At 37.1% G+C, this 17,673-nt stretch overlaps 1 protein-coding gene across 10 annotated transcripts in view; it reads left to right on the plus strand.

The window, feature by feature from the left end:
* KIDINS220 (kinase D interacting substrate 220) overlaps nucleotides 1-17,673 on the plus strand; it is a 112,600-nt gene that overhangs the window by 43,868 nt on the left and 51,059 nt on the right. For all 10 annotated transcript variants that reach the window (XR_010136371.1, XM_063713786.1, XM_054548411.2 and 7 more), the window contains exons 12-21: nucleotides 105-282; nucleotides 2,874-3,038; nucleotides 4,039-4,218; nucleotides 5,269-5,434; nucleotides 7,728-7,879; nucleotides 8,055-8,344; nucleotides 14,327-14,467; nucleotides 15,002-15,245; nucleotides 15,414-15,502; nucleotides 17,250-17,394. Coding sequence is in view for 9 of the 10 variants with exons in the window: in XM_063713786.1 (XP_063569856.1) it covers nucleotides 105-282; nucleotides 2,874-3,038; nucleotides 4,039-4,218; nucleotides 5,269-5,434; nucleotides 7,728-7,879; nucleotides 8,055-8,344; nucleotides 14,327-14,467; nucleotides 15,002-15,245; nucleotides 15,414-15,502; nucleotides 17,250-17,394 (1,750 nt within the window). In the remaining variant the exon portion in view is untranslated. The remainder of the gene's footprint in view (nucleotides 1-104; nucleotides 283-2,873; nucleotides 3,039-4,038; nucleotides 4,219-5,268; nucleotides 5,435-7,727; nucleotides 7,880-8,054; nucleotides 8,345-14,326; nucleotides 14,468-15,001; nucleotides 15,246-15,413; nucleotides 15,503-17,249; nucleotides 17,395-17,673) is intronic.

Genomic DNA, 17,673 nt, shown 5'->3' on the forward strand with positions numbered 1-17,673 from the left:
GAAAAGTTCAGATTTTGTTATTTTACAGAAACATGAAAATTGTTACTGTCTGCATACTATATATAAAGATAAGAAAGTTCAAGTTTCCTACTATTATTTTACAGAAAGGAGATACTCCCTTGCATATTGCTATTCGTGGAAGGAGCCGGAAACTGGCAGAACTGCTTTTAAGAAATCCCAAAGATGGGCGATTACTTTATAGGCCCAACAAAGCAGGCGAGACTCCTTATAATATTGACTGTAGCCATCAGAAGAGTATTTTAACTCAAATATTTGGAGCCAGTAAGTATTGAGTTTTGCTCCTAACTGAGCTTTTAAATAATCAATGTTACATTAAAGAATATGGAAAATAAGGCCAGGCATGGTGGCTCACGCCTGTGATCCCAGCACTTGAGGGAGGATTGCTTGAGCCCAGGAGTTTGAGACAAGCCTGGGCAGTATAGTGAGACCTCATCTCCACAAAAAAATTAAAAAGTTAGCTGAGCGTGGTGGTGTGCTTGTAGTCCTAGCTTCTTGGGAGGCTGAGGTGGGAGGATCTCTTGAGCCAGGGAGATGGAGATTGCAGTGAGCCAAGATCACACCACTGTACTGGGTCTCACTCTGTTGCCCAGGCTGGAGTACAGTGATGCAATCACAGCTTACTGCAACCTCGAATTCCTGGGCTTAAGCGATGCTCCCACCTCAGCCTCCTGAGTACTTGGAACTACAGGCCCATGCTACCACACCCAGCTGATTTTTTTTCTTTTTTTGTAGAGATGAGGTCTTGCCATGTTCCCTAGTCTGGGGCCAAGTGATCCTCCCACCTTGGCCTCCCAAAGTGCTGGGATTACAGACATGAGCCACTGTGCCTGGCCATGATTCTATTTTTTATGACTTTTTGTATTTTAAAATATTTTTCTTATTATAATAGTAATGTGCACTAATTACATTCCAAGAATGAAAACATGAATATAGCAGAAAGTTAAAATTCCCCATTACCCCCCACCTCCCAACTTGTAATTGTTTACATGACCCTCCAGGCTTTTCTTTATGCTTATAAAAATGTTACATACTATGTCTATAGTTTTAAAAAATAAAAATTGAGTTATACTATGTTACAAAAGCTTAAAGTGTCATATTTTAATTATTGCATAATTTTTCATACATTGAGTTCTCTATTGGTGAATATTTAGTTTGTTTTGCTAACAACTAGTGCTGCAGTGAACACCTTTGTACGTATATCCATTGACTCTTATTTTTAGGATTTTTTTTCTTTCTTTTGAAAATATTATTAGAGATTCAGGGGGTACAATTAGGATTATTTTCTTAGGGTAAATTCCCAGAAGTAGAATTGCCAAGTCAATGGATGCCCATAGTTTTGATAGACTTTCCAAAATGGTTGTAAAAATTTCTTCTTCCTCTGGCAGTGTAAGATACCACAATTCCCCACAAGCTTGCTAGCACTGGGTATTTCCAGCCTCTTACTCTTTGCTAATCAGATAAATAAGAAAAGAAAATCTCATTTCAATTTGTGTTTTAAAATTATTAGTGAAATTGAGATCTTGTAATATATTCATAGGCTATTGCTTCTCAGTCTTTTGGCTTAGATAATGTGTAATATGTTCATAGTCTATTTGTATTCTTGCCAGTTTCCTTTTTGTATCCTTTGCCCACTTTTTAGTTTTTAATATTTTAAAAAAATTGATGTGAGAGTCTTTCTATGTTATGGATATTGATCCTGGGTCTATCCTATGTGCTGCATTCCTCTCCCCCAGCATACCCTTGGTTGATGGTCATGGATTTTTATTCGTCATTCAAAAGTTCTATGTTTTGTAGTTTATTCATTAGTCTTTTCCTGCAGTTCTGGCCTTAGTATTACATTGAGAAAGAAAGGCCTTTTTAAACAAAGATTTTTAAAGTCTCTCCTATATTTCCTTCTAGTACTTCTATGGTTTTACTTTTTTCTACTTAATTTTTTAATGTTTCAGAAAATTTTGTTAAGGCTATGAGGTTATATAGCATTTTAATTTAATTTTTTTCATGAATGATTAAACTTTCCCAACACCACTTACTAATTCATCCCTTCCTGCCTTATTTGAAATGCCACTTATGTGGCATATCCTATATGAGTTCCAGAATGTTCAAATTATTGTTTTATATTTTTATTCTTCTCCAGTGACAAATACCCTTCAGTAGTCTTTAATTTTTTTTTTTCTATTCTTACACATTCTTCTTTCCTTTCAGTTAAAACAAAATCCTCATGGATTTTAATTAGAACTGCCTTAAAGTGATAGAATAATTTGGAAGAATTGCTGAACCTTTCTGCCTGGAATCATACAATGTTTCTTTTTCTATTATTATCTATTAGGTTCTTCAGTAACATTTTACAACTTTCTTTATATAAGTATTACACGTATTAAATTTATTTTATATGCTCATTTGTGTTAATCATATTTTATCGATTCTAAAATGCACAATGTTCCCATAATTTAACATCTCTGAAATTGGAATGTGTCTTGTAAGTGGTGGACAAGAAAGCATGATGTCACAATTTGGCAACATTTTGTTCTTTCTTAGTTATACATAAAAATGATGTATCATATAATAAGTATCAAGTTCTATGAAATATCATAGTAATTTAAGAATATCTGAAACTTTTTATGAAATACGATAGTAATTTAAGAATCTCTGAAACTTTTTTTTTTTAAATTTTAAATCAGGTAGCTTTCCAAGTCAGAATAGGCTCAGAGACTCCCTGAAACTGTCTCTACATGGGTATAAACATTTGAAATAATTTTTTTCTCTCTAATCAAGGAAACAATAAATGAAAATAGTGTTCCTTTCTAGTAGTAATGCCACTGTTTAATGTAAGATATGATGTGTTTTAATTATAGGACACTTGTCTCCTACTGAAACAGACGGTGACATGCTTGGATATGATTTATATAGCAGTGCCCTGGCAGATATTCTCAGTGAGCCTACCATGCAGCCACCCATTTGTGTGGGGTTATATGCACAGTGGGGAAGTGGGAAATCTTTCTTACTCAAGAAACTAGAAGGTAAAGGGCTTGCTTGTACAAAGTCTGTATATATAAAACAAGGTTTTCTCTGGGGATTTTTCTGAAATAAAGAGGAAGACCACTTTCTGTATAAGCATGTGTGTTGTGCGGTTTACTGAGATGAACTCCCCTCTGGTTGGTCCTTTACACAGTCATTTGAGTTCTATTTCTAAAGCAGATCCAATTGTGTGATAACCCCACATAAAACGCTTGTTGGCAAGTTTTTTCGGGCCCTTCACAGACTTGTCAATTTGCACGGTCCCACCTGCCAGCACCACCTCTGGCATGTGCCCCAGCTTCAGTCACAGAGGACTATTTGCTCTTGCAAGAACAGACCAGATGTGTTTCCCAGGTTGTTCCCTCTATTAGCAGCTCCTTAGCTGGCCTCACTACCACCCACCCAACATGCATGCCTTTTGCTTGGCAAAAGCTTACTCATTCTTCAAGGATAGGTTTCCGTATTGACTATAAAATTTTCCCCAAGTTGTGTACAAAGAATTACTTGTGTGGGACTCCCCTGGGCTCAACATGCACCTTTAAGAACAGTATTCTCAAATGTGCTGGGAAGGAGAAGGGATGAGGAGGATCACAGTGGAATGGTGGTGATATGTAGTTTGAAGATATAGGGTATTGTTTTCATTTTTGCATGTGGAAACAGTATGCATATGTGTAATGTTTGTTGTTTGTGTTAATGGAAACCACAAAAAACAAGTCTCAAGAAAATCTTGACAGATGGGAGTATATGAGAAGGGATTTTGTACATCCTCCACATGAAGCAGGAGAGGGTGGCGAGTCAGGCCTAGCTGTGGTCCTGGGGGTGAGGTGTTCATCTTTGGCAAGAGAACACTGGGTAAAATGGTTAAGTAGCAGTATTCTATCTAGGGACCTACTAAGTGTCCAATAAATGTTTACACTGAAAATGTGAAAACTGCCTATTGAGTTAAAAGTTGTATTTCTTAAACAAAACAGGAATAAGGTTTCGTATTAAATTCTCTTTCAGATGAAATGAAAACCTTCGCCGGACAACAGATTGAGCCTCTCTTTCAGTTCTCATGGCTCATAGTGTTTCTTACCCTGCTACTTTGTGGAGGGCTTGGTTTATTGTTTGCCTTCACGGTCCACCCAAATCTTGGAATAGCAGTGTCATTGAGCTTCTTGGCTCTCTTATATATATTCTTTAGTAAGTCTTTGCTTTTTATCTTTTTCAAAAATGGAGAAAACGTTAAGATTCATAGATAAAGAAAAAACATTGTCTGTCTTTTAAAACTTGTATGTGATTTTCATAATTGAGTGAGAAAATTGATCTTTTTGCTACTCCATAAATTTTCCTAAAGGAATATTACTCACAACTTGGCGGAAGTAGCTTATAAACTAATGTACTACTTGTTAATCTTGAAGCAAGACCCTATATTATTATACTTACTCTTTTTGTTAATTAATGATTTATATTTAAATCTTTTTCTGGGCCGGGCGCGGTGGCTCTCACGCCTGTAATCCCAGCACTTTGGGAGCCCAAGGCGGGCAGATTGCAAGGTCAGGAGATCGAGACCATCCTGGCTAACACGGTGAAACCCCGTCTCTACTAAATATACAAAAAAATTAGCCGGGCAGGATGGCGGGCGCCTGTAGTCCCAGCTACTCGGGAGGCTGAGGCAGGAGAATGGCGTGAACCTGGGAGGGGGAGGTTGCAGGGAGCCGAGATGGCGCCACTGCACTCCGGCCTGGGTGATAGAGCGAGACTCCGTCTCAAAAAAAAAAAAAAAAATCTTTTTCTGAAAAGAAGGCTTCCAAGCCATCATTGGTGTGCTCTTGAGCATTTTGACCACGTCTGTACTTTTAATTTTATCTAAAAGCAAAATAAAAAAAATATAATCCCTATTCTTGGGGGTATCTTCAGTTGCAAGAAAGGAAATAGATTTACTGTTAGAGGAACTGATAACCAACTTTACCAGTTGCGAATAGTGATAAATCCAAAGTGATTTGCATTTGAATCTGAACTGCAGTTATGTTTCTGTTTAAGGCATATTTTAGTCAGTTTACTTTTCATTTTTCATATCTTCTGTATCTTAGGGGAGGTTAATGGAATTCTTTGAGGAGTAGTTAGGAAATAGTATGGGACCATAGAAAGCTATGTAAGCTTAGCTGTCATTACTTGATATTTGATCTTTGGAGAAAAGATCTGCTTGACTAGTGACTGCTTTGGATAACTTTTTTAAACTGTGAATTTCAGTTGTCATTTACTTTGGTGGACGAAGAGAAGGAGAGAGTTGGAATTGGGCCTGGGTCCTCAGCACTAGATTGGCAAGACATATTGGATATTTGGAACTCCTCCTTAAATTGATGTTTGTGAATCCACCTGAGTTGCCAGAGCAGACTACTAAAGCTTTACCTGTGAGGTGAGTTGTTCCATTTGACAGAAGAAATCTTCAATGAGATTCAGAAAAAAATATTTTTCACTTCAAAAAGGTTATAGGGGCCGGGTGTGGGGGCTCACGCTTGTAATCCCAGCACTTTGGGAGGCCGAGGTGGGCAGATCACCTGAGGTCAGGAGTTCGAGACCAGCCTGGCCAACATGGTGAAACCCCATCTCTACTAAAAATACAAAATTAGCGGGGGCGTCATGGCGCATGCCTGTAGTCCTAGCTGCTTGGAAGGATGAAGCAGGAGAATCGCTTGAGCCTGGGAGGCAGAGGTTGCAGTGAGTCAGGATCGTGCCATTGCACTCCAGCCTAGGTGACAAGAATGAAACTCTGTCTCAAAAAAAAAAAATGTTTATAGAGTATAATTTCTCAGTGTATGTTCCAAAAAACATTGGAACCTTTTACATACAAAAATAAAAACATGCCCTGGTCAAATACCGTGGGAACACTTCAGATTATATATCCCTCTTGTACGTTAAAGGATCAGAGGCACCTTTCCATAAAGAAACCTGTTTAACTTCTATTTACCAAATTTTATTTGAGCATAAACCTTTTCTCCCTCTTATGTCACCTGTTACCATCTTTTGGAACACACTTTGAAGAGAGCACTGGATGGAGGAAGGGTCCAGCCACTGGCCTTGGTCCCCAGAGAGCTTCCCGTTGGAGACCTGACCCCTCCTTATGTGAGCGGTTAACCTGGGGAAACCCAGCTCCCCTCTCTGAGCTGTGCTTTTCTCAGCTCAGGAAATATATTCACATGTCTATCTAAAATTATTATTCATATTAAGTAGGAAATTTATGAGAAAACAGAAAAGATGAAAAATATTTAAGTCCAGGAATAAAGGAAAGGTAGAGGGCTCCAGAGGACAGTAAAATGAAAAAAAAAAAAGCTAGAAAATTAAAAGCAAAAGAAATTCAATGGAAGTAAGCAATGTAAGAATTTAAAATGTATTAAGGCCAGATGTGGTGGCTCACACCTGTAATCCCAGCACTGTGGGAGGCCAAAGCGGTCAATTGCTTGAGCTCAGGAGTTCAAAACAAGCCTGGGTAAAGGCAAAACCCCATCTCTACAAAAAATAGAAAAATTAGCTGGGTGTGGTGGTGCGTGCCTGTAGTTCTAGCTGCTTGGGGGGCTGAAGTGGGAGGACTGCTTAAGCTTGGGAGGTTGAAGGTATAGTGAGCCAAGATCACGCCGCTGCACTCCAGCCTAGGCGACAAAGTGAGACCCTGCTCAAAAAAAAAAAAAAAAGGCATTAAAAGATGAAAATTTTTTAATTATAAGAAAAAATAAGTGTAATTTAAGATGAAAATAAATAGGCCAAACCAGATAAAATATTAAAACTGAGTATAAGAGAAAAATAAAGGTAAAAACTTTTAAGTAACTAGCATATAGAATTAAGTATTAAGAAAAGGATTTAAAAGTGAAAAAGTTAAAAGGAAAACAGAATAAAATAATTGGAATATTTTTACAGAAAATAAGGAAACCAGTCTAAATTAATGAGGTGTTTTTTTTTTTTTTTCAGTTAGAACAATTAAAATAGCATCATTAAGACCACACAGTATATTACAGATTGTATTCTGAGAGCAATGTTTATCTACTGGACTGAGATGAGAGTTTAATTTAGAGATGGAAGGGAGAAAGGAACTAACACAGAAATAATAATGATTCAGAGAGTCAGAATACAAATAATTCACTTAATTTTGAAGATCAATTGTGAAGAGAATATTTTACAGCTATTTGTCAATCCCTGGTAGATGTTGAAGCTATAAATAAAATAAGGCATGCTAAAACTTGAGTTTTTAAATGGTATTACTGGGCTTGAAATTCTTTAATGACTGTAATTAATATTTTTTCAGGGTTAGAGTCTCTTTCGTTGGTGTTAGAAAACTTTCTTTGTGCAACTCTTGGTGGCCACATCATGACACGGGTGTCACCTTTTAACCACTATATCATGAGATCTGTTGGGGTGTCTGATACTCCATGTCTAAGTTCTGGCGTAACTTTCCCCCGACTGTCCTTAGTCAGAATTACTTTATACGGCTCTGCACATTTCACTTTTGTTACTATTTTTTCCTAAGAAAAGTATGTAAGATTTTAGAAGTGGAAGCTACCTAATTACAAATTCTTTTCCCTCCTTGGAATTTAAAAAACAATATTTCGAAAGAGACAAAAAGAAAATAAAGGGTAAATGATGCAAAGATGACATACATTGAAGTTATTTGTTACTTTAGATACCAAAGTAATGTTTGATTTGTTCTTTTCTTCAAGGTTTTTGTTTACAGATTACAATAGACTGTCCAGTGTAGGTGGAGAAACCTCTCTGGCTGAAATGATTGCAACCCTCTCGGATGCTTGCGAAAGAGAGTTTGGCTTTTTGGCAACCAGGCTTTTTCGAGTGTTCAAGACTGAAGATACTCAGGGTAGGATTTCCTTCCTTCCTTCTTTGTGTGTAAGGGGTGGGGGTGGGATAGATGTTCAGTTTATTTTCATGAAAACACACCTTGAACATTAGACTCATCAGGTACTGTGACTATAATGTTAGGATTTTCTAGATACTTGATATGTTAATTATTAAAACCATTTGTTGCGTTACAGGTAAAAAGAAATGGAAAAAAACATGTTGTCTCCCATCTTTTGTCATCTTCCTTTTTATCATTGGCTGCGTTATATCTGGAATTACTCTTCTGGCTATATTTAGAGTTGACCCAAAGCATCTGACTGTAAATGCTGTCCTCATATCAATCGCATCTATAGTGGGATTGGCCTTTGTGTTGAACTGTCGTACATGGTGGCAAGTGCTGGACTCGCTTCTGAATTCCCAAAGAAAACGCCTCCATAATGCAGCCTCCAAACTGCACAAACTGAAAAGTGAAGGATTCATGAAAGTAAGCACTCATTGGTTATTAGAAAAAATTGTAATGCGAATATGCTGCCACTGTCATGCTCATTTGGGCTTTAGGAAGTACACTCTCTAAATATTAAAGTGTTGCATTTATTTTAGTTTAGTTAATTTGTTCATTCATTCATTCATTCAAGACTATAATTTAAGGTAGTTTTAAGTTCACAGTAAAATTTAGAGGGAGGTGCAAAGATATCCCATATACCCACTTCCCCCACACATACACAGCCTCCCCAGTTGGCACCATTACCCACCAGAGCAGTACATTTGTTACAGTTGATGAACTTAGGCTGACACATCATAATCACCCAGCATCCATAGTTTACATTAGGGTTCACTCTTGGTGTGGCACATTCTGTGGGCTTGGACAAATGTATAACATGTATCCACCATTATAGTCTTATACAGAGTAGATTTATTGCCCTCAAAATCTTCTGTGCTTCACCTCTTCACACCTGTTCACCCCTCTCTCCACCCTCCTCCCTAACCCCTGGCTACCATTTCTTTTTACTATCACCATAGTTTTGCCCTTTCCAGAATGTCATATAGTTGAATCATACATGTGTACTCTTTTCAGATTGGCTTCTTTCAAATAGTCGTATGCGTTTAAGTTCCCTTCATGTCTTTTCATGACCTGCTAGCTCATTTCTTTTTAGCATGGCTAACGTGCCATTGTCTGGATATGTCACAGTTCATTTATACATTTATCTACTGAAGGACATCTTTATTGCTTCCAAGTTTTGGCAAGTATGAATAAAGCTGCTATAAACTTTTGTGGACAGGCTTTTGTGCGAACATAAAGGATTTGAAAACTCCTTTGGGTAAATACCAAGAACTGTGATTGCAAGATTGTATGGTATTTCGTTTTGTTAGAAACAACCAAACTGTCTTCTGAGGTGGCTATTTTGCATTTCCACCAGAAATGAATGAGGCTCCTGTTGCTCCACATCACATCCTCACTAGTGTTTGGTATTATTGGTGTTCTGGATTTTGACCATTCTGTTAGGTGTGCAGTGTTATCTTATTGTTTGAATTTGCATTTCCCTGATTACACATGTTGTGGAGCATATTTTCATGTGCTTATTTGCTATCTGTATGTCTTCTTTGGTGAATTGGCTGTTAAGGTCTTCGGCTTATTTTTCAGTCAGGTTGTTCATTTTCTTATTGTTGAGTTTTAAGAGTTCTTTGTATATTTTGGCTAATGGTCCTTTATCAGAGAAGCTTTTTGCAAATATTTTGCCCCATTCTTTTGGTTGCTTTTCATTCACTTGACAGTGTCTTTTGCAGAGCAGACATTTTTGATGAAGTCTAGCTTATTAATTCTTTCTTTCATGGATCTTGCTTTTAGTGTCCTATCGAAAAAGTTAACACCAAACCTATGGTCACCTAGATTTTATCCTCTGTTATTTTCTAGGTGTTTTATACTTTTACATTTAGGTCTGTGAGCTATTTTGAGTTAATTTTTGTGAAGTGTGAATGTGTCTAGATTCTTTTCTTTCTTACTTCCTTGCTTTTTTTCTTTCTTTTTTTTTTTTTTGTTTCCAGTTGTTCCAGCACTATTTGTTAAAAAGACTATTTCTTGTATTGTATTGCCTTTGCCGCGTGTCAAAGATCAATTGACTATGTTTGTGTAGATCTGTTTCTGGGCTCTCTTTTCTCTTTGTCTATTCGTTTGTGCATACCACACTGTTTGATTACTCTAGCTTTATTTTCTTGAAGTTGGGTAGTGTCAGTCCTCCTGTTTTGTTCTTCTCCTTCAATATTGTGTTGGCTATTCTGGGTCTTTTTCTCCTCATAAGAACTTTTGATTCACCTTAAATAACTTGCTGGGATTTTCATTGAGATTGCGTTAAATCTTTAGGTCAAGTATTGAGTCTTCCTATCCATGAACATGGAATATCTCCTCATTTATTTAGTTCTTCCTTGATTTCTTTCAAGAGTTTTGTGGTTTTTCTCATATAGATCTTATACATATTTTGTTAGATTTATACCTATTTCGTTTTTTGCAATGTTAATATAGATAGTAATTGTGTTCTTAATTTCATGTTTGATGTGTTCATTGCTGATATATAGGAAAGTGATCAACTTTTGTATTAATCTGAAACCTTGCTATAATTGTTTGTTAGTCCCAGGAGTTTTTTTTTGTTGTTGATTCTTTCGGTTTTTCAACATAGAGAGTCAAGCCATCTGTGAACTAAGACAGTTTTCTTTCTTTCTTCCCAATCTTCATACCTTTTATTTCCTTTTTTTTGTTTGTTTTGTTGCATTAGTTAGGACTTGCAGCACTATGTTGAAAAGGAGTGGTAAGAAAAGGGACAGTCTTGCCTCATTCCTATCTTAGTAGATGTTTTCATGTTCTCCCCATTAAGTATGATGTTAACTACAGATATTCTTTATCAAGTTGAGGAAGTTCCTCTCTATTTCTAGTTTACTGAGAGTTTCTACCATAAATGGTGTTGGATTTTGTCAAATGCTTTTTCTTTATCTAATTATGCAATCATGTGATCTTTCTTCTTTAGCCTGTTTTTTTTTTTTTTTGTTGTTGTTGTTGTTGTTGTTGAGGCGGAGTTTTACTCTTGTTGCCCAGGCTGGAGTGCAGTGGTGCCATCTCAGCTCACTACAACCTCCACCTTCTGGGTTCAAGTGATTCTCCTGCCTCAGCCTCCCAAGTAGATGAGATTACAGGCATGCAACACCATGCCCAGCTAATTTTGTATTTTTAGTAGAGACGGGGTTTTCACCATGTTGATCAGGCTGGTCGTGAACTCCTGACCTCAGGTGATCCACCCTCCCTCCTCGGCCTCCCAAAGTGCTGGGATTACAGGCATGAGCCATTGTGCCCAGCCTAGTCTGTTGATGTGATGGATTACCTTTATTGATTTTTGAATGTGGAACCGGCCTTACCTACCTGGCATAAATCTCACTTGATTGTGGTGTATAATTCTTTTTATACATTTTGCTTATGATTTGCTAATATTTTATTGAGGTTTTTTGCATCTATGCTCATGAGATATTTATTGGTCTGTAGTTTGCTTTTCTTGTCAAGACTTTGTCTGCTTTGGGTATTAGAGTGATGCTGACTTCATAGAATGAGTTAGCAAGCATTCCCTTTGCTTCTGTCTTCTGAAAGATCCTATGTAGAGCTGGTATAATTTCTTCTGTAAGTGCTTGGTAGACTTCATTAGTGAACCCTCTGAGCCTGGTGCCTTCTGTTTTGAAAAATTATTATTGATGCAATTTCTTCAATAGATATAGGCCTGTTCTTGTGAATTTTGGCAAATTATGTCTTTGAAAGAACTGGTCTGTTTATCTAAGTTATCAAATTTGTGGGCATGGAGTTGTTTGTAGTATCCCTTTATTATCCTATTTTTGTCCATGAGGTCTAAAGTGGTAGCCTCTCTTTTATTTGTTGTTTTTCTGAATTTGTGTTTCCTCTTCTTTCATCTTAGTTAGTCCAAGGCTTATTGATTGTGTTTATCTTTTGAACTAACTAGCTTTTGGTTTCATTGTTTTATTTCTGTTTTAGTTTTTATTATTTCTTTTCTTCTGATTACTTTGGATTTAATTTGCTCTTTTTCTAGTTTCCTGAGGTGGAAGCTTAGATTATTAATTTTATTTTATTTTTATTTATTTATTTTTTGAGACAGAGTCTCACTCTGTTGCCCAGGCTGTAGTGCAGTGGTGTGATCGCAGCTTGCTGCACTCTCTGCTCCCTGGGCTCAAGATATCCTCCCACCTCAGCCTGCCGAGTAGCTGGGACCACAGGCTACATGCCACCACGCCTGGCTAATTTTTGTAGATACAGGGTTTCACCGTGTTGCCCACACTGGTGTGGAACTCCTGAGCTCAAGCAATCCACCCACCTTGGCCTCCCAAAGTGCTGGGATTATAGGCATGAGCCACTGCACCCAGCCAGATTACTGATTTTATATCTTTCTTCTTTACTAATATATGCATTCAGTGCTATAAATTTTCTTCTTAGCTGTTCTTTTGTTGTGTCCCACAAATTTTGATAAGTTGTGTTTCCATTTTTATTTAGTTCAAAATATTTTAAAATTTCTCTTGAGATTTTTTTCTTTGACCCATGTGTTATTTGGAAGTGTGTTTTTAAATCTCTACATGTTTTGGGATTTTCCAATTATCGTTCTGTTTTTGATTTCTAGTTTAATTCCACTGAGGGAAGACACTGTATGCATGATTTCTATTTTAAATTTGTTATGGTGTGTTTTATGGCTCAGAATGTGGTCCATCTTGGTGAAAGCTTTATGTGAGTTTGAAAAGAATGTGTATTCTGTTTTTTTTTTCTTTTTTTGGATGAAGTAAATGTAGGTGTTCCAGTTGATTGATGGTGTTGTTGAGCTGAACTGCGTCCTTACTGGTTTTCTGACTGCTGCATCTGTCCTTATAGAATGGTATTGAGGTCTCAAGCTATGATAGTGGATTTATCTATTTCTTCTTGCAGTTCTGTCAGCTTTTGTCTTACATATTTTGATTCTCCTTTCTTAGATATATAAATGTTTAGGATTATTATGTCTCCTTAGAGAATCAGCTCCTTTGTTGTTATGTAATGCCCCCCTTTAATCCCAGTTACTTTCCTTGCTTTGAAGTCTACTCTGTCTGTCTGAAATTAATATAGTTACTCCCACTGTCTTTTGATTGGTGTTGGTATGCTTTCTCCATTCATTTACTTTTAATCTACATGTGTCTTTTTATGTAAGGTGGGTTTCTTGTAGATAACATACAATTAGCTCTTTTTTGATCATCTCTGACATCTCTTTCTTTTAATTGGTATCTTTAGAACACTGACGCTCAAAGGGATAATTGGTTTTGATGGATTAATATCTGTTGTATTTGTTACTGTTTTCTATTTGTTGCTTGATTTTTGTTCCTATTTTTGTCTTCTACTCTTCTTTTTGTCTTTTATGCTTTTATAGAGCATTTTTTTATGATTCCATTTTCTCACCTTTCTTAGCATATCAGTTGTACTTTTTTTAAAACTTCTTTTTTTGAGTGGTTGCCCTAGGGTTTGCAATATGCATTTACAACTAATCCAAGCCCACTTTCAAGTAATACTATATCACTTCTCAGGTAGTTTATCTTATAATAGCAAAGTAATCCTAATTCCTCTCTCCCATCCCTTGTATCATTGTTGTCATTAATTTCATTTACATTTATAAGCATACATAATATGTACATTATACACACACACCCCCCCCCCCCCCCCCACACACACACATATATAAGCTTACATAATCAAGGAGTGGCCACTTCCAAAGTGTTTATATATATATGTAGAACCAGAAACCAGCAGTCCTTTTATTTATTTTGAGCTCTATTCCAGATTTTTCCAGTGGAAATACATATTTGGAGTGAGAAACATTATAACAGTAGCATGTTTTTATAAAATAGACTTTTATAAGTTATTCAAAAGAGTTAGCAACTACTGTCTAATAATATAAGTTCCTCTAGAACCCAGTAAAGAGATCTGTTTTTAAAAATAGCAAATTGAAGCACCAAAATAAATAATACAGGGTTTTGTTTTTCAAAGTGAAAGGGACTTCATAGAATTCTGCAGCTCATTCCTGTGGCCAAGGTCAGATGCCATCAGGGAGCCAACAGCAGTGTAGCGCTTCGATCACTTGGATTTGCATCCAGATCTGAATCTTTTCACATTAACAGCTTCTGATCTTGCAAGTTAGTCACTCAACCCAGTTTGTTCTTTTTAGAACAGATATGGTAGTGTCTATCCCACAGTGTCATTCTGAGGATCAGCTGCTGTAATTTATGTGTAGTCACTTGGTAAATTGTGAAGCACTCGCTCTTATTTTAAGTGAAACCACAACTGGCAGCAAGGACTTTGAATGTCTTCTGTTCCTATTAGATGACTTTCTATCACGCTTTCTAAGAAATATGTTTAAGCTTCTTGGATCTTCCTTCAGTGCTTTCTATACCTTACTTTGCAATACAGGTTCTTAAATGTGAAGTGGAATTGATGGCCAGGATGGCAAAAACCATTGACAGCTTCACTCAGAATCAGACAAGGCTGGTGGTCATCATTGATGGATTAGATGCCTGTGAGCAGGACAAAGTCCTTCAGATGCTGGACACTGTACGTTTGCGCCACCTCAAAAGCCACCATTGTTATGTTGTGGCACTTGAGGGAATGTATGACTTCTCAAATATCTAAAAATAGAATGGAATTGGTTTTTGTTTGAGTAGTTCCTATTTTGTGATTTTTCTTTTGTAAAAACAACCATTCTTTATACAGAAACTTAGCAAGAATAAATGTTTGGTCACAAAGAGATTTAAATAATTTTAGCTTAATGGCACTGTGAGAAAAATGAATAGAGCATCTGTATTCATGAATGTTTCTCATGTGCATTGATTTACCTCTTTAGCAGACTGTAAATGTCTGAAAGAAGGACAATATTAATTTTCTTTGCAGGTTTTATCTATGTCAGATGACAACAAACCTAGATTGAGCTGTCAGTAAAATTTGCTTTTGTGCAGAATAAGTTTTGATGAAAAGAAATAGTAGTTTAGAAATATTGTCACCAAAAGGTAGCACATATTTTGAAGAGATGCCTTATTCTTTTGGACAATTTAAAATGTGTGTCACAACTGTACATTTCTTCTACCACAGGTCCGAGTTCTGTTTTCAAAAGGCCCGTTCATTGCCATTTTTGCAAGTGATCCGCATATTATCATAAAGGCAATTAACCAGAACCTCAATAGTGTGCTTCGGGATTCAAATATAAATGGCCATGACTACATGCGCAACATAGTGCATTTGCCTGTGTTCCTTAATAGTCGTGGACTAAGCAATGCAAGAAAATTTCTCGTAACTTCAGCAGCAAATGGAGACGTTCCATGCTCAGATACTACAGGTAAAGCACAGGCTCCTAAAGTACTTTGAGTTTGAAATAGTTTTGTAGTTTCCTTATGGCGACTCTCCTTTTTACCTTGAAAAATATTGTTGTTATTTCACATTTCTTTAAATATCATATACAACAGTATTTTGGTGTAAGTGATGCTGTCTTGATAAATTATTTAAGGGATACAGGAAGATGCTGACAGAAGAGTTTCACAGAACAGCCTTGGGGAGACGACAAAACTTGGTAGCAAGACAGCCCTCAATAGACGGGTAAGATGCCATTGGCTTCGAGCTGTATGTTTGTATTGCTATTTATTTGAATACAAATAAAATTAAGATGATGCCACTTAAATAATATCTTGTAAATATTGCATTTAATGCTTCAAATAAACATTATCATTGAATTTCCTTTCAGCTTCATGTGTTTCAGGGAATGTCCGCACCTAGAACCCTAACAACTGTACTTCGTATAGGGGTCCCAACCTGTTCTCAGCCCAGGTGCTGCTCCTGATCCCTGAGACCTTAAAGCTTGCCAAATGATTTCATCCAGGGTTGAGAACCACTCTGTTCATTCCTGGTCAGGTTGAGCTATGCCTGTTGCCACCATAGCAGTAGGGGAGAAAGGTTTGTAGTGTGAGAAAACTCCTGGCTTTGTCTTCCTGTTGGCCGGCCTTCCCTAAATGCTTGTGGGATGCTCACTCTTTTTTCCCTACCACATAGTAATTTGTGTCCTTCCCAGCCACTGGGGGTTTCTCCAACACATTGGTTGGAGACCTCCCCATCTTATTTGTATGGAATAAGGGCATGTTCTGTGTATATGTCTGTATGCATATGACAGGAAGATATTCACTTGCAGGGCAGTTGTGACAATGCCACTCACACTCAGTGAAGTTGGGCTAGTATTGGCATTGTGTTTTTTTCTGGTTTGCTACCATTAAGTTTGGATGTTTTACTTTTTAAAAAAATGTCTTCAGTGACATTTTTATTTTATGCCTCTACCCTTTACAGATATGGATGCAAAGTTAATATGATGAATGACAGTTGACAGCACTAAATTCAGAGGCACATATAACTTACCATTTTTAATTTCTTGCCTGGCACCCTTGGGTGCCGCATGGTTGCATCCATCCTTCCCGTGCATCAGGACCTTAGACAAGAGCACACCTTGGTTGTACCTGTTCCTCCTCTTATGAGATGGAATTCCTTTAACCCACCCACCCTGTAGAGTGCCTTTCGTTCATGTGGAGATGTGAGGATAGTTAGAGAGGCTGTCCCTCAGTTTTCACATACTTTAGAATAACCTAAACATTAGGCCAGGTGCAGGGCTCATGCTTGTAATCCTAGCACTTTGGGAGGATGAAGTGGAAGGATCACTTGAGACCAGGAGTTCAAGACCAGCCTGGGCAACATAGTGACACCCTCTACATAAAATAGAAACAAACAAATTAGCTGGATGTTGTGGTGCATGCCTGTAGTCCCAGCTACTCAGAAGGCTGAGGTGGGAGGATTGCCCAAGCCCAAAACATCCAGGTTGCAGCGAGCTATGATTGCCTTACTGTACTCCAGCCTGGGTGGCAGAGAGAGACCCTGTCTAATAATGATAATAACCTAAAAATCAAAATGCTGAATCCTTAAAACCAGACAAGGGCTTATTTGCTTTTTATTTAAGGGTTTCTATAAATAGCCAGACCCCATGGAGTTTGAATATCATTCTCTTTACACAATTCTGCCTACTTATAATCTTAAAGGCATTGAGCTTCCTCTAACTGTACCACTGTGACTTAAAATGCATCTGAAGCTAAACCATAGCATTTCATGCAGTTGCTGTGAATATGACTTTACAATTGCTTTGTGAAGATTCTACCTCACAGATAATAATTTATTACTGTATGATATTCCTTTTTGACTAAAACTTTGGATTTTTTTTTTGTTATAAACATTTATTAACATCTCAAAAAGCCTTAAGTTCCTAGACTGGACGCGTGGGTTCCTTCTCACTGACGATGTGCTGTTTCAGGACACTTACCGAAGAAGGCAGATGCAGAGGACCATCACTCGCCAGATGTCCTTTGATCTTACAAAACTGCTGGTTACCGAGGACTGGTTCAGTGACATCAGTCCCCAGACCATGAGAAGATTACTTAATATTGTTTCTGTGACAGGTGACTTTTGTCTCTTATTGTCTATGATAGATAATAAGCTTTAGCATTCACAAAACCATTTAATTTCAGAAACAAAGGTATGTATTGTGTGTATATGTTTACATTCCTGAATACTGGCTTTATTTGTATTAAGTGCACTTAATGAAGTCAGTTTTAGTTTTGACAATGAAAAGTCAGAACTGATATTATCAACTGTCGGCTGTATACCATTGTTTTAAAACTTTATGATTTAAAAAATCTTTTACTTCAAGTTTAATTTTTCTTTCGCTATAAAGATAA

Source organism: Pongo abelii, chromosome 12, assembly GCF_028885655.2.
Source record: "Pongo abelii isolate AG06213 chromosome 12, NHGRI_mPonAbe1-v2.0_pri, whole genome shotgun sequence".
NCBI classification, from domain to species: domain Eukaryota; kingdom Metazoa; phylum Chordata; class Mammalia; order Primates; family Hominidae; genus Pongo; species Pongo abelii.